Below are 15,424 nucleotides of genomic sequence, written 5' to 3' on the forward strand. Positions count from 1 at the left end.
TTTTAAACAACTTCAACACGAACCAGATTTAAATGAACAGAAAATAAATGTCCATTTACCAAATTTTAGAAGTTAACTACAAAATTCGGAGTGAACCTAATTTGCGGCCTAACTCGTGGCAACGAGATATTTTCGTGTTAATTGGTCACTCAGCCCAAACGGCGGAGTTTTGGCGCGAATTGTGCCGCGCGGTCTTTTAATTTGTTTATTAAACTAATTTACACCTGTTTATAATGATTGTATAATGTTTAAGCGATTTGCGATGTAGTTTATAGTTTGACTGCGCGTATGGAGCTTTATAATCGCGAATTTAATAATAAATGTTCCTTAACGTAAAGGCATTTACTTCGTTTTTTAGAAAGAAAATGTAAAGTCGGTCTTTTTCGTACATTTTTTGGTATTGATAGGACATTTATATGAGCCCTATAATAGTATTTATTTTTATTATTTTAGTATCTTATGTCGTGGTTATTTCAGTTTTTAAATCCATAAAATCATTGTTAAGAATAATAAAAATATAAAAATATTACTATATATTGGTATTATACGAATCTTTAATAAATTTGTAGTATGTATAAACAATAAAAATAAAAGCATTATCTTAAACTGATGTTATAAAGAGGAATAGTTTATGAGTTTGTTTTTAGGTTTGTGGGGGCTTATCTCTGAAACTACAGAATCGATTTTGAAGATTCTTTCACTAACAGAAAGCGACATCACTCTCGCTATAGGTTACTATACGTTTATCCCGGAAAAACTTTCTCCCGAAGGACAAAGCCCAAAGAAATTTGAATTTGTGAATGTTTGTTTGTAAACGCCGAAAACTAAACACATTTGATTAAATACTGGCACAATGATAGACCATGTGCTGAATTGAAAGGGCTACTTATTATATCCTGATAGTACATAATAATACTTTTAAGACAGTACCCTCAATTGTCAATAATGAAGCACGTGGTAGTCAATATCTCTGCCAACCCTTATGGGATAAGGGCGTGATGTGTATGTATTAATTTAGTAGGTAGAGCATCGCAAAAAACATAATAAACAAATATACGATATGAGTTGTATGTATGTATTAATTTAGAAAGTCGAGTAAACTTAATATACAAATATATTGAATGAGTTGTTTTTGAACAGATTTCCTTTGGTTTTGGAAAGTGAAAGCGAACGCGGATCCAGCGTCGAGCGCTCGAGAGTTGTTTTCGGATTTAGATCGGATGCTGCAATAGTGACATCATCGAAGTTCATTTATTGCTCAAATGTAAAACGAGATTGCGAGAAATATACTTTATAAAATTACTAGCTTTTGTTCGTGGATTCGGCCGCGAGAAGGATTTTTCGGGATAAAAGTCCCGCTTTATATTTTTCGGGATAGAAAGTAGTCTATAACCTTCCCAGGGTCTTAATCTATCTCCATACCAAATTTCATAAAAATCCGTTCAGTTGATTTTGAGAAAATTAATCACATACATACAGACAGAAAAGGGGGCTTTGTTTTATAATATTTATTTATTTATTTAAGGACCTCCAACAAAGGATACACGGCATATAATAAATACAATGTCGTAATATTAGTACAATTAACAATGTGACGTGCCTCTTCAATTATAGGAGACCACAGCATGCAAATTTATATATTAGTACAGCGGCAAAAATAATAATGTTTGTTACTAATATTATTTAGGTAATAATATATAATATGTATAGATGAATTCTCTTATGAGTCCGTCCGTCTGTTTTACACAACCAATTTGCTTATTTTTATTATATAAAAGGTATTATACACAGATTTGACATTAAGCATTGAAAACCTAACTTTCACCGTTCCTAAGTTATACTCAAAGGCGAATTCAGACAGTGCTGGGGTCAATCGAAACGGCTAGGCTGTGGGAACTAGTACAAAATACACATAATCGATGTCCTATCGAATATTTAATGAATAATTGTTCCTGTTACATTTTTAAACTTTATTTTTGAAATTAACATTGTTTTAAAGATAAAAAAAATATAAAGGTATAAAAAAATTATCAGTTGTATTTTTTGCATTAATATTTTTTTTGTTGCTTTGAATGACGAGATGATGGTAAGCAATACGACCGCCCATAAACAGTAGAAACACCATCCAACACCGTGAATAACAAAGTATTGTTTGGTATTCCACTGCGCTCGCCATCCTGAGACATGAGATGTTAAGTCTCATTATGTCCAGTTGGTACACTGGCTACAATGTTCTTGGAACCGGAACATAATAGTGACTACATATTGCTTTGCGGCAGAAATAGGCATTGCAGCGGTACCTACCCAGGCGGACTCTCACTTATGAGACACATATAACTTGTTTTAAATAATAATGGTTCTGTAGCCACGTTATTGCTCTATCAGCTGATTTGGGCATTTCTGAGCACAGTGGCCCACGTCTTGGCTTACTAGTTCAAACCAATTTTACAATTTGACATAATTTGATCGAATTCGCTACATTGGCCCAATGGCTACAATTAATGAATATCATCTTTGTATTATATTGCGCATACTAAACTTTAGTTTAGAATAAACCTCCTAATTTAAGCATCCCATACAAAAATCCCATAATGGGGCGACATGTAAAAAAACCTAATGGTAATTATTCAATGAATGCGTGGGGTGTTCAAAGGCGCAGGTTCAAATCCGGCGTGCGTCGTAATGAGGCATTCAAGCAAACTACTCGCTTCACTGTTGTATACACAACAGTATGTGTGGTAGAGCCGTGTTACACCCAGTTTTGTTTGGTATAGGCCGGCTCGACTGGAGATTTTTTTATACGGGCACAATATATTGACCCCACTGCACTTGATGATAAGAGTGAGATCCACTTATGCGCAAAGAAGCTTAAAACAATAAAACAAAATAGAAACGATTTCTTGAAAACTAGAGTTCTGTTTTTCTCTGCTGTGCAAGAAAGTTAATTCGTATGAGGATTAATATCTGAAAGAAATAAACATAGAAATTACAATCATGATAGTGCTGGGTTACAAAAATTGTTACAAAAGATTTGAAAATGGGAACAGTGTGCCTTCTGGAAATATACTTACACGCGGGCAGAGAGAGCAAAAGCTGGTTAAGTTTATAAGATACAAAGCTTTAGAAATGATGTAACATAATAATTGCCTCAGAGACGTCGTTGTAATACGGTACGTCTGCAGCTGAGGTCTCGGGTTCGATTCCCGTCTCGGGCAAAGTGATATTGGATTTTTCTACTTAGTATCAGCCTGGAATCTGGTATTTATGTTCGATTTGGCGATAGGCTCGCTACCTATCACACCATGGGACAGAATACACAGCGGAAAGTTGATGTACCAGTTACGTCTCTGCCTACCCCTCGGAGAGAAAAGGCGTGAGTGCGTGTGTGTAAAAATAATAAATAGGTACACATCAGTCACATAGTCGTCCCATAATATTTAAGATAAAACTCTTGTGGTTATCATCAACGAGGAACTTTTAGTTGCAATCAATCTGGATCAATCGCTTACAAATTTTCTCAGAGCCAAAGTCAATTAAAATAAAACGGCATTTCTAATTATCCTAAAGACGAAAAACCTTAGACGAATACTGAGAAATGTGTCTGTGAGGCACTTCTAGCTAATCAAGACTATAAAGCAGCATAAAGCATCATAACTAAGATTATAATAGGCTGTTATCTAACACGTGCAAAGACCAAACTCTCCAAGATCACAAACGTAAACAAAAAGTCCGAAAGTACCAGTACAATGACTGGAAATGGCACACCTCAATGCTTTAAACTTTTGTGGGTTGACATTAAGTGCGGGGTCATTGAACTTGACATCGCACAACCTACGGCAACGTGTCCTGCCTTGACCGCTGTGTGCGGCGCGCGCGTGTGTGCGTGCATTTCGTGGGTTCATTCACCTCGTCAGTTGGGGAAGTTGGGAATATCGGAGGGGATGGAGTTGAAACTTTTTCTTAGTTGTGTTAATGGAGGATTGGAGATGGATGCGTGTTGGATTAAAACTGGGAGGTTCTGGGTTCAATTTTAAGGTTTTGTTTTATAATTTACTTACGATTGGATACACTAGAATGGATTGCTGAAGCGGTATGTGATACGATAAAAACATTAAATATCCGACGAAGGTCTAAGACAACATTGGACTTATGTGAGTCATAAACATATTATCTTTTAAAACGACATTACTGATTTATGTCCCAAGAGTCATTACGTGTTATAAATATCTATAACCCATAATTGACCTCCAAAAGCCTTATTTTCTTAGCATTAACAATTCATAAATATATTTCTACTGCCAAGTAGCAGTGTAGTCACTGTTGTGTTCCGCTTTGAAGAACATTGTAGCTACTAGACATAATAAGACTTAACATCTCATGTCTCAGGATGGCGAGCGCAGTGTAATACCAAACAATACTTTGTATTTTGTAATTCAAGGTGTTGAATGGTGTTTTTATTGTTTTTGGGCGATCGTATCGCTTACCATCAGGCGAACGGCAAGCTCGTCTCGTCATTGAAATAAAAAATAACACCGAACACGGCTCCACAGCCGCCGCTGTCCGTCCGATATTTAACCAAGTCGCGGAGTTGCATTTTTGCCATGCACGCATTAAATGAGCTGCCGTGTGTGCACACACACAAGCACACTTTGTATACATTATGCGGAGTGCGTATCGGGAACGAATGCGATTTTTTCTACAATCCCGGTGCACACTGACGGCAACATATGTTTCTTGCTTTAAGGGACTTGATTGACTGTCGTTGGTATAAAGGTTTTGTTCGCGCAGCTATACAAGTGACGCTATCCTTGATGGATAAAACTTCGAACTACATCAAGTTAAAAACGTATTAGTGACTTCTCCGGAATTAAAATTAGCGAATATGTCTGTCTAGACTGCCGGCTTGCGTCGGTGGCGTAGTTATACTGCATGCGCGATACGGCACCGCTCTAAGGTCCTGGGTTCGAATCCCGGGTCGGGCAGTGATATTTGGGTTTTTCTGTTTTGTATCAGCCTGGAGTCTGGAATTTGTGTCCGATATGGTGATAGGCTCAACCCCTATAATATCATAGGATGGGACACACTTGGCGATAAGTGGGTGCCCAGGTTGCGCCTCAGCATACCCCTTTGGAGATAAATACGTGATGTGTGTTCTGTCTACTCCAGGGCCGTCTCATATGCGTCGAAGAACGCCACCGCGGGTATTGTTGCTATGCCGGTGCCTACAGCAACGGGAGTAAAAGCAACCGAGTCTCTAACCCTAGAATGCATAGGGTTAAGGACTCGGTCCAATGCTCGCGATGATGCTATATCAGAAAAGCGGCGATAGCCTAGTTAAGATTGGAACGGACTGCCAAGACGAATGTCCGCAGGTTCAAAACTCAAAGGTACACACTTCTGGCTTTTCTAAACTTATGTGTGTATTCTTGGTGAATTATCGTTTGCTTTAACCATAGAGGAAAAGATTACGAGGAAACCTACATACCTGCATTTTAGACTCTATTTCCCTACAACATAAACACCTATTTCTATTTCGTTTATTAGCGAAAGGTACAGTAAATTGAATATATCGTTGGCTCATTAACACAAAGTCCTATAATAATTTTTGCCTATAGAGAAATGATATTTAAAATTTTCATATTGGTACAAATTATAACAATCATACATGGTTTCCCCTTTAATTATCTTTTGTGATATTAAAAATATTTACTGAAAAATACATATAATTATTTAATAAATATAATTCAAATTATGCAAAAAATTAAAGATAGAACCTTGTAATAGTGAACTTGTATCATGACACGTGTTCAAACACCCTCCAGTCAGCACTGCGCCTAACTGCTATCAGTTTGGGCGTGATTTCCGTCTGTACGTGGCGCATCCGTCGCCGAGTCATTGTTCCCGCTTACAAATACCACATATTCAACTTTTACTTAGAACCAATGGATAGGAATGTCGAAATTATCAAAATCCAGCGGCAAATCATCGATAACGTAGTGGACGATTCAATGGTTTTCAATTTCAATTCGATGGTAAAAGTCGAGAAGTTTCTATTTGATTTTTAACAACAGCTAAAATTTTTAAGAATTTCGGTTCGTGATTACAATTTTTAATATTGTAAGTATCGAAGGCCATCTCGGTATACTTATTATATGATACCCTTGTTTAGTGTACGCGCTACGCCGTGCTAAGGTCTCTTCGATTCCCAGGTCAAGCAAAGATTGGGAATTCTACTCACTGTCCGTTCAGAGTCTGAAATCGTCCCCCGTAAATAGCTGAATAGACTCAACCTCTATTTCAAGGAACCTAACATAGTCGACAATTGTTGCTTACCAAGAAACAGGAGAAAAGAAAGACGCTATAATTTATTATGCATGTGTACAGGATCATTTTAAAATTGCGTTACTAAATGAAAAGAAACCACATATTTATCTTCTTGAAAATAACATTACAATGTTACTCGAAACTTAGATGTAAAATAAAAAGTGTAAGTTTCGAATGAAATAAATATTAATAAAAAGTAATTTTAATTTTACACACCCTAATGGCACTAAAATTCCTCTTAAACAATTCATCGCACCGACATCACACTTTCAGTCAGAAATTTCACACACACCATACTCACACTAAACTACAATATAAAAGCACAAACTAAAACAATGATTATTTTGAAAAAACATTCGACATTCATGAATTATTTTTAGGCACAACATTAATAAAGACAATGCCATAATACTCCACTAATAATCAAAATATATAAAACCCAATAAACATTAAAAAGTGCTCATATATCTGGAACACCTTAAGTATTGTGAACAGTTCCCCACCCAAACCGCCTGACATAAAGCGCCGAAATCGCGGCCTCAGTCAAGACTTATTGACCTAGTTGCGCTTACTTTGATCCTAGACAGACCGAGCGTCTTAAGGCTTAAGTACGGCCGATTCGGCGCTGTGAGGCCACTCGGCCTATTCACACGAATAAGCATGCTCCACAATTTTGTAACGAAAAATCATAAGTTCATGATATTTGAGGGTTGGCAGAAGTGCATGTAGGGCAGGTTTGACCTACGTCCTGATGAGTTTGATACATAATTTTTTTTTTTTTTGGTGACAGATATGTTGTGTTGGCGAAAAGCGGCAATAGCCTAGTTGGTTGTGGAACGGACTGCTGAGACGAATGTCCGCGGTTTCGAATCTCAAGGGCACACACGTCTGATTTTTCTAAAATAATTATGTGTGTAATCTTTATAAGTTATCAGTTACTTTAACGGTGAAGGAAAACATCGTGAGGAAACCTGTATATCTGAGAAATTCTCTATAGGAATTTGAGGGTGTGTGAAGTCTACCAATCCACACTAGGCCAACCCCTCCCTATCTTTGTATTTGATTACTTCCGTTGCGGGATAAAATGACATATTAGTTTTCCCTGAGACTCGCCGAGCTTCATAAATTGCGTGCCACTATTAATTCTGGCTTATAGGAGTTGTAGAGGTGGGCGAGAGAGCGGGAAACCTATACGGCTATCGAAGCTGTCCTTCGAATAGAACGCCTGTTATTGCAAGAAGACGGATTCGCCCCAACAGAAGCAATAGGGGCCCTTATTATTTACTATAAATTGTATATTATATTCGTGTGAGTAGTCGATCGGACGCCGGATCGAATACATCAACATAATCGGTGGTGTTTTGGTATCCCTTGTAATTAGGACAGGCGGAGTGCCAGCCCTAGCAGCGCCGAGCCTCCTTCACTCGGCTGTGGGACAAGTCAGAAGATAGCTGTGTACCTACCACCTTTATATAGTTATTTTTCATCCTTTTCTTTATCTGGTTCCTTCATCCGATGTCTCTCTAGCTCCATATCATGAGAAGCATCTAAAATCTGATATTAGTGAAACGCCTTTTTTGATATGAATGATGAGACGAGCTTGCCATTCGCCTGATGTTAAGCGATACGACCGCCCATAAACACTAGAAACACTATGTAAAACTTTGAATTACAAGGTATAGTTTGGTATTCCACTGCGCTCGCCATCCTGAGATATGAGATGTTAAGTCTCATTATGTCCAATAGTTACACTGGCTACATATGTCTGATTTATTAATCACCTAATCTCAATCCGACCTACTTTATTATAATTAGCTTTTGGTCGTAACTCGTCTCGCGTGAATTTCCTGGCAAATGCTAAATCCATGTGTCAAATGTCATTCGAATCCATCTAGCATGATAGGTATAGTCAACAAAAGTGAATGATCAAATTGAAAATCAAATTCACTTTAAAACTTTTGCGTCTGTATCTACAATTGCTTTTTTCTTCACTAAAATCAACTTCATAGTGTTTTCTTTATTTTAGATAAAGAAGAAACATTTTCGATTAAAGGTTATAATGTTTTCATCTACTTTTGTGGTTGATATATACATCAATTACTAGCTAATATCCAAATAACCAAATGCAATTAAAGCTTATAATAATAGGAAAGACATAAACATCAGGAGTACACCAGCCACATTGATTGCTACAGATAAGAATACCCATATAAATAATTATTACATTAGTTTACAAAAGCCCCTCTCTCATGTCTTGTTCCACATCAGTAAAGCCCTTCCATTTTAGGGTCCCCTCACATTTCGGCGGTTCCAATTAGGGCCGCGTCACGTTTATTGCACCGTTAAGTGATTTTAATGAATTCCGACATATTCCAGCTTTGTTTGATCCGGTCATTACGCGTCACGCTGTTGTTTAAACATGTATTGCTGATTTGCATATAAGAGGGTAGGTAGAGGTGTCTCAACTAAATGCGTCACTCAACGCTTTAACTAGACGTTAAATTAAAAAAAAAGATTGAAGTTTTAATTGTTTAACGAAGGTGTAGATGATTATCTCGGTGGCGTAGTTGTATTTAGGTACCACTGTGGTGATGTCTTGGTTCGATCCCCGGGTCGGGCAGTGATGAGACTTACTCAATTTCAGCCGCGAGTCAGGAATTTGTGTCCGATATGGCGATAGGCTCGCCCTCTATCACATCATGGGACGGAATACAGACATAAGTTGGTCCAGCAGTTGTGCCTCTGCCTACCTCTTCGAGTATAAAAGGTGTGAGTGTGGGTGTGATGTAGATCTTCGCGAATAAATTTGTTTAAGGGGATAACACCTTAATCAGTTTTAACTCTGAGTTCTTAATTTTTTGTACAGATAAAAATGACAAATAATACGTACTTTTGTCCGCGTCTTTATATAATGCAATGCTCTTTATATAATCAAACTCATAGTTTCCATACTTACTGTCTCAACTTCCTAAATGTAGTAATGGGGGCACATCACAGACTTATAAAGAACAGATCACAGTAGCAAGCTTAAACACAGGTTATTTGTGTACTTACGAATTTTACTGAAAATATAGCCGATGATAAAACTATGTAAAATAATTTCGCACCTTTAGAATTACAATTCGATAATTACACGAAAGTCGATGTTGCATTCGACAGTATATCACTTTTCAAATGTGGATTATAAAATTGATTAAACGGTTTATTGCACATGCGTCATTGTAATTCTATAGGTGCGATTTAAGAAAACAAAACTACTAATAAAAAAAACTAGTGAAGTTTCAATACTTCTTTTATATATTAGTGTTTACATACTCTTTGTTTCTTTTGAGACATAACAGCTCACATAACAGATATGATTGTCATTATTATATTATAATTCTCTTTGATTGTCATTGTCAAAATTAAATACTAATGTTGATAAATTTTTTACTATAGACATATTCAAAGAAGTTTTGTTCCATTCTAAGCTGTAGGTATTTACAATGACTTCGCGCAAGATAGAAGATCTTCACGAAGTACTTCTGCAGAAGTTGCTGTCGGAGTCGGGGTTGGAGTGTTTGAAGTCCGCTCCGGAGTCGCTTGAGTCCTCTACAACATCAGGGGAGAGCGAGGAACAAGGTACCTCTTCTATAGAATCGCACACTAGGATTTGACGTTCAATAAATTGGTAACAGTTTTGATCAAAAAGTAATTTGTAAATAAAAACTTTCGATCGTGGGTTTGCCCGCGTGAAAGAGTTATTATTTGAGTTATATTTTCCCGGAATAGAAAATAACTTATGTCCTTTCCAGGGTATTAAATTATCTCCATACCTAATCTCATCGAAATTTCAATTTTAACCAGGAGTTCTTGAGATTAGCACGTTCAAACAAAGAAACAAACTCTTCAGCGTTCTATAATAGTATAGATTAAGAAGCAAACCAGTCCGAAAACGTAAAGTGTAACTGAATGCTTATCTAATAATTATTTAACTTTATTTATTAAAATAAAAAGGTCATAATTATATTATTATCTATTAAACTCAAATCTTTGACAATCCATCAACGCATAATATATATTACAATATTGTAAACTTCAACAGTGCCATGCGAAGAAGAAGAAAAACCCGTTCCAGAAATTATAATCGAAGAAGAAGAAAAACCGGAGAAGACAGAAGCAATACCAGAGGAACAGCCAGACGTGTTCCCAACGCCTTCGCTCAGAAAGCTATTGCCTGACAAAATACGCAAAATAGAGGAGCAGAATCGGATCCACGTGTTACCAGATGAGTTCAAGACTGATATAGACCCTACGGCTATACCTAGGATAGCTTTCACAGCCCAGCAGAAGTATATAGATGCCCTAGCGTCGATTGTCGGATGTACTAAATATAAAAGCAGTTTGGCGGAGTTCTGGTTTCTGGACACTTTGGCGAATTTGCTGCGAAGAGCTCAGGAGGACGATATGGATCGACGTTAGTAATAATACTAGTCCGCAGTGTAGCTGTTGTACACCAATTGCCATGCGGCGGTCTTGGGTTCGATTCCTGGTGTATTAACGTTGGGTTTTCTGCTCGATGTCAGTTTGGAATTTTGCCTAGTTAATGGCAACAGCATAATCCCTATTACGTGGGGCTTAAGATAGGTGGCGAAATGTGGGTATACTCCCCTGCCTGCCTTTCCCTCCCTCTAATAAAGGCGTGATGTGATAAATGTTTATGTTCTAGCCACTCAAGCAGTGTTGATACTGTGGTTTTGCGAATGGATGAAAGAGATGCAGCACTTCGACGCGGCTGATAGGAAACGAATGTTGAAGAGGTTTCAAGTAAGTATGATACAGATATTAACAATGGACAGTTTTTACGTATTATACGGTCCTATGAAGCTCTCATACATCAAAGAATTTTTATACTATAGGTAGACTTACTAAAAATATTCTGAAATATATATTTTTAATGCAAATAAAATTTCTTGTTCCATAAATTATTAGCCGGCTACAAAAGATATGATCTAATATAAAATATCCTTTACCCATTTTTTTTTCTAGTTCTAAACCTTACAAAAACAAATACCAATCCTCCCTTCGAACCCAATTTTTCCAAAACAATTAACACCTCGAAAACAGGACAACATGCTGTCAGCTGCAATATTCGTCGCGGAGAACGACCGTCTACCAAGCCCGGATGAAGCGGGGGTGTACTACAAAACCCAGGAGACTGATGACCAAGGATCCCGACCTGCTACGACGGAATCCAAACACGTGGTCACCTTCGAAGGCGCCGCGTATGAATGCTGCCTTCGGGATTTGACCAGGATCATACATTACATTTTTGACCTGTAAGCATAGTGTTTCATGTCATCCCGTACTTAAAAGCGATGAGTTTTAGCGAATATATCGCCAAAACGGACCCAGGGTTTATACCAGAGACCTTTGTTTTGTCTGGAAAAGGTCGTTTTAGCAATACGACCGCCTGTTGTCACACGTGCTATATTAAGTTAATAAGTATGTTTGTGTGATTGTCATTTACTTATATAACCACCACATGAGTGGTGTAAAATAGATATCTATTTATCTCCATAAGAAAGATGAAATTCTGACCTTCTAAAATAAAACTGGGTGACTGGAAATACTTTTTTAATTCACCATTATACTAGTCACTGACTTAATTGTAAAGGCCAAGACTATATTCCTAAAATCAAACAGCTTGACAGTTTTATATTTTCCAACTGTGCCTTATTCTATCTTAGATGTTTCGTTACAGATTCAGCACCGACTACCAATATAACTTGGTACGTTCAGTATTCACCTTTACTCCAGAATATACGCTGATAGATGCTCCCTATCAGATACAGAATCCTAAGAGGCTGTATGCACCTCTTAAAGCAAAACCTAAGAAAGAGAAGTCCCCGAAGAAAGAATCAAAGCCGCCAGTCAAAGGGAAGAAGAAAGAAGCGGATACAGAAGAGTATTTGGCTTTGATGGAGGCTAGTTTCGATGTTCTAGAAATTTCTAGATTTTTTGCAGTAGTTTCGAGCAAATTATTGTAACTAGGTTTTCTGCAACATGCTTGAAAATGTGCGGTCTCCCCAATTGGATAGGCATAAGGGTAAACAGCGATAAACTAGTTAGGAGTGGAACGGACTGCTAAGACGAATATACGCAGGGTAAAAACCCAAGAGCACGCACCTCTGACTTCTAAAGTTATGTGTATTCTTTGCTATAACAGTGAAGAAAAACATTTAAGGGAAACCTGTATACCTGAGAAGTTCTCTATAATAATTTTGAGGGTATGTGAAGTTTGCCAATCCGCACTAAACATTTATAACTAACATTAAGATATATGTCCCGTATATTCCACAGGAATTGAGAATGCTTATTAGACAACGCACGTAATTGCAAAGAGACGGATATGCCCCCGTAGACGGAATATGGCCCATGATCATATATATATATTTATAATTTAGCAGCCTTATAAGACAGCATATTTGAGGCACTATATTTATTGATAACAACTCTCATCGTAAAAATTAAATAATACATACATACATACATAGTATCACGCCTTTATCCCATAGGGGTAGGCAGAGATTATAGATTGCCATTTTGCACGGTCCTGGCATACTTCTCGCGCTTCCTCAACCTTCAGTAATACTTTCATGCATTCCCTCCGGTTCCGGGTACTTTTGACCTGGCCTTTACTGAGAATGTCAGATATCTGACATTCGAAGGTTCGGTGCGGTCGACCCCTACCGGCTCTTCCATCCACATTCGCCTTATAAACCCTCTTTGTCAGTCTCTTATCATCCATCCTCTTCAAATGCCCAAACCACCTTAGCATACCCTTCTCAATTTTTTAACTACATCCTCTGTCACTCCACACATATCCATTACCGTAGTATTCCGCACTCTATCATTCAAAGTCACCCCACACATACTTCTTAACGCTCTCATTTCCACTGCTTTAATTTTACTTTCATGCTTTTTTGCCATACCCAACTTTCACTACCATACATCAGAGTGGGCAATAACACTCCTCTATAGACAGCCAGTCTTGCCTTTTTGGACACTTTGCAACTACCCATAAAAGTGTGCAGCGCCCCATTCACCCGATTCCCTGCACTCACACGTCTATCTATATCACTATTATTCCTTCCATCACTAGTAAAAACACAACCCAGATACACAAACTCTCTTACTTGCTGTAGCCTTTCATCACGGATTATAATGTTGCATTCTGTCATGCTATCGTCCCTTTCAAACACCATAACTTTCGTTTTATTAATATTCACTTTCATACCCTTTCTCCCAAAAGCACCATCCATAATTGTCACTAACTTTTGCAACTCTTCCGCCGATGAAGCAAGAATTACTTGATCAGCGTAGAGCAAACAATTGAGTGACAACTCATTCATCCTCAGCCCTTACTCACTCTCTTTTATATCCTTTAGATAGCTATCCATGAATAGGTTGAACAGCCATGGAGACGCTACACATCCCTGTCTCACACCCTTATTAATGCGAAACCAGTTAGTGTAGGCTCCATTTATTCTAACACAAGCACTAGAGTTCAAGTTAAATAAACAATGTTTCCAAATAATTTAAGATCTCATTTACTCCCACAGTTAAAAGCGAAAGAAGAACGCGAGTTAGAAGAATTAGAAGAAAAAGAACGGGAAGAATGGAACCGTCGCAATCAGATCCTGCCCTTGGTGTTTGCGGCTGATGACGCGTTCTTCGATAAGTACTGGCCTCCGCCGCCGCCCGAGCCCGAGCCGGAGCCCGAACCGGACACCAAGGGCAAGGGCAAAGGCAAGAAGAAGTAGGGCAAAGGCAAATAAAGTATATTAGTGTATTAATTGTAAACTTTGTTTTGTAATATTGTTTTAAATATGGACGCTCCGGTAAAATGAGTGACGGAGCCTATTATAACATTGTTCTTATTATGACTGCTCCGGTAGCGTAGTTGTGTTGTGCGCGGTACGAGGCCACTTCGGAGTCCTGGGTTTCAAATCCCGGGATATTGGGATTTTCTGTTCAATATAAACTCTGAGTCTGGAATTTGTTCCAGATATGGTTATAGGTTCCTATCACATCATGGGATGGAGCACACAGAGCCAAAAAACTGTGCCGTGGTTGCGCCTCTGCCTGCCTCTTCAGGCGTAATGTGTGATGGTTCTTGTGATGTTAATCCAGGACCATGTTTCAAATATTATATTAATTGATTCATAAAGGATAGTTTTAGGATAATTAAATACTGGGAATTAATTAATTTATTTTTATTAGTACACTTTATTTAAAAAAAATGTAAAGGCGGACTTAGCGCAGATTCAGTCCACCTTATTATTTTACTTACTGTTTGAGATGTAGATGATAATGAACAAAAACTCCATCAGATTAAAGTACATTTAATATTTCTAATCATATCACTGTGTAATGGTACAAGAATATCATCTTTACACGAACTACAGTTGTGCAGTACTTACGAGACTCATGGAAATAGTTCGGGTCAAAAAGTGACCCACTGACAAAATTCTTTCTAATACAGCAATTTTTTATTAATCAATAACATGAATTGTTTAATTTTACAGCCAATTGTGAGATCATTAAATCCCCTTAGTTCAAACCAAAAATAATTCAAATAGTATTTTTATTTGATACGGTCTTTTATATTATTTCTATACTAGCTTTTGCCCGCGGCTCCGCCCGCGTTATAAAGATTTTCAGGCTAAAGTTTTCCGTTATAAAAGTAGTAGTTTCCCGGGAGCCTATGTTCTTCCCAGGGTCTCAAACTGTCTCCATACCAAATTTCATCTTAATACGTTGGGTAGTTTTTGAGTTTAACACGTTCAGGCAGACAGATGCAGCGGGGGACTTTGTTTTATAATATTTTTTTTAGAACTTTTTAAGAGGAATAATCCCGTCATAAATCTTTGTTGCATAACTTTAATCGTTTACGCAGCGCACGCAACGGAAGCTCTCAAAACTAATAATTTTTCCCCGTTTTTGCAACATGTTTCATTACTGCTCCGCTCCGATTGGTCATAGCGTGATGATATATAGCCTATAGCACTCCAGGAACAAAGGGCTATCCAACACAAAAAGATTTTTTCAGTTCAAA

At 37.7% G+C, this 15,424-nt stretch overlaps 1 protein-coding gene across 1 annotated transcript; it reads left to right on the top strand.

Annotated features, from left to right (window-relative positions):
• The first annotated feature begins 9,635 nt into the window (after positions 1 to 9,635).
• On the top strand, positions 9,636 to 14,169 carry LOC115453479. Its single transcript, XM_030182174.2, has 6 exons — positions 9,636 to 9,945; positions 10,409 to 10,780; positions 11,033 to 11,130; positions 11,431 to 11,642; positions 12,068 to 12,290; positions 13,929 to 14,169. The coding sequence occupies exons 1-6, from the start codon at positions 9,810 to 9,812 to the stop codon at positions 14,127 to 14,129; spliced, it is 1,242 nt and encodes a 413-aa protein (XP_030038034.1). The 5' UTR covers positions 9,636 to 9,809; the 3' UTR covers positions 14,130 to 14,169.
• The last annotated feature ends 1,255 nt before the right edge of the window (positions 14,170 to 15,424 follow it).

This window comes from Manduca sexta, chromosome 18, assembly GCF_014839805.1.
Source record: "Manduca sexta isolate Smith_Timp_Sample1 chromosome 18, JHU_Msex_v1.0, whole genome shotgun sequence".
In the NCBI taxonomy this organism is placed as follows: Eukaryota; Metazoa; Arthropoda; class Insecta; order Lepidoptera; family Sphingidae; genus Manduca; species Manduca sexta.

Bases quoted from the DNA above. Each gene is read 5' to 3' on its own strand.
- LOC115453479 (XM_030182174.2), top strand. From the start codon at position 9,810: ATGACTTCGCGCAAGATAGAAGATCTTCACGAAGTACTTCTGCAGAAG. The intron at 11,643-12,067 runs GTAAGCATAGTG...GTTTCGTTACAG, and splicing joins ATACATTACATTTTTGACCT to ATTCAGCACCGACTACCAAT. The intron at 12,291-13,928 runs GCTAGTTTCGAT...TTACTCCCACAG, and splicing joins AGTATTTGGCTTTGATGGAG to TTAAAAGCGAAAGAAGAACG.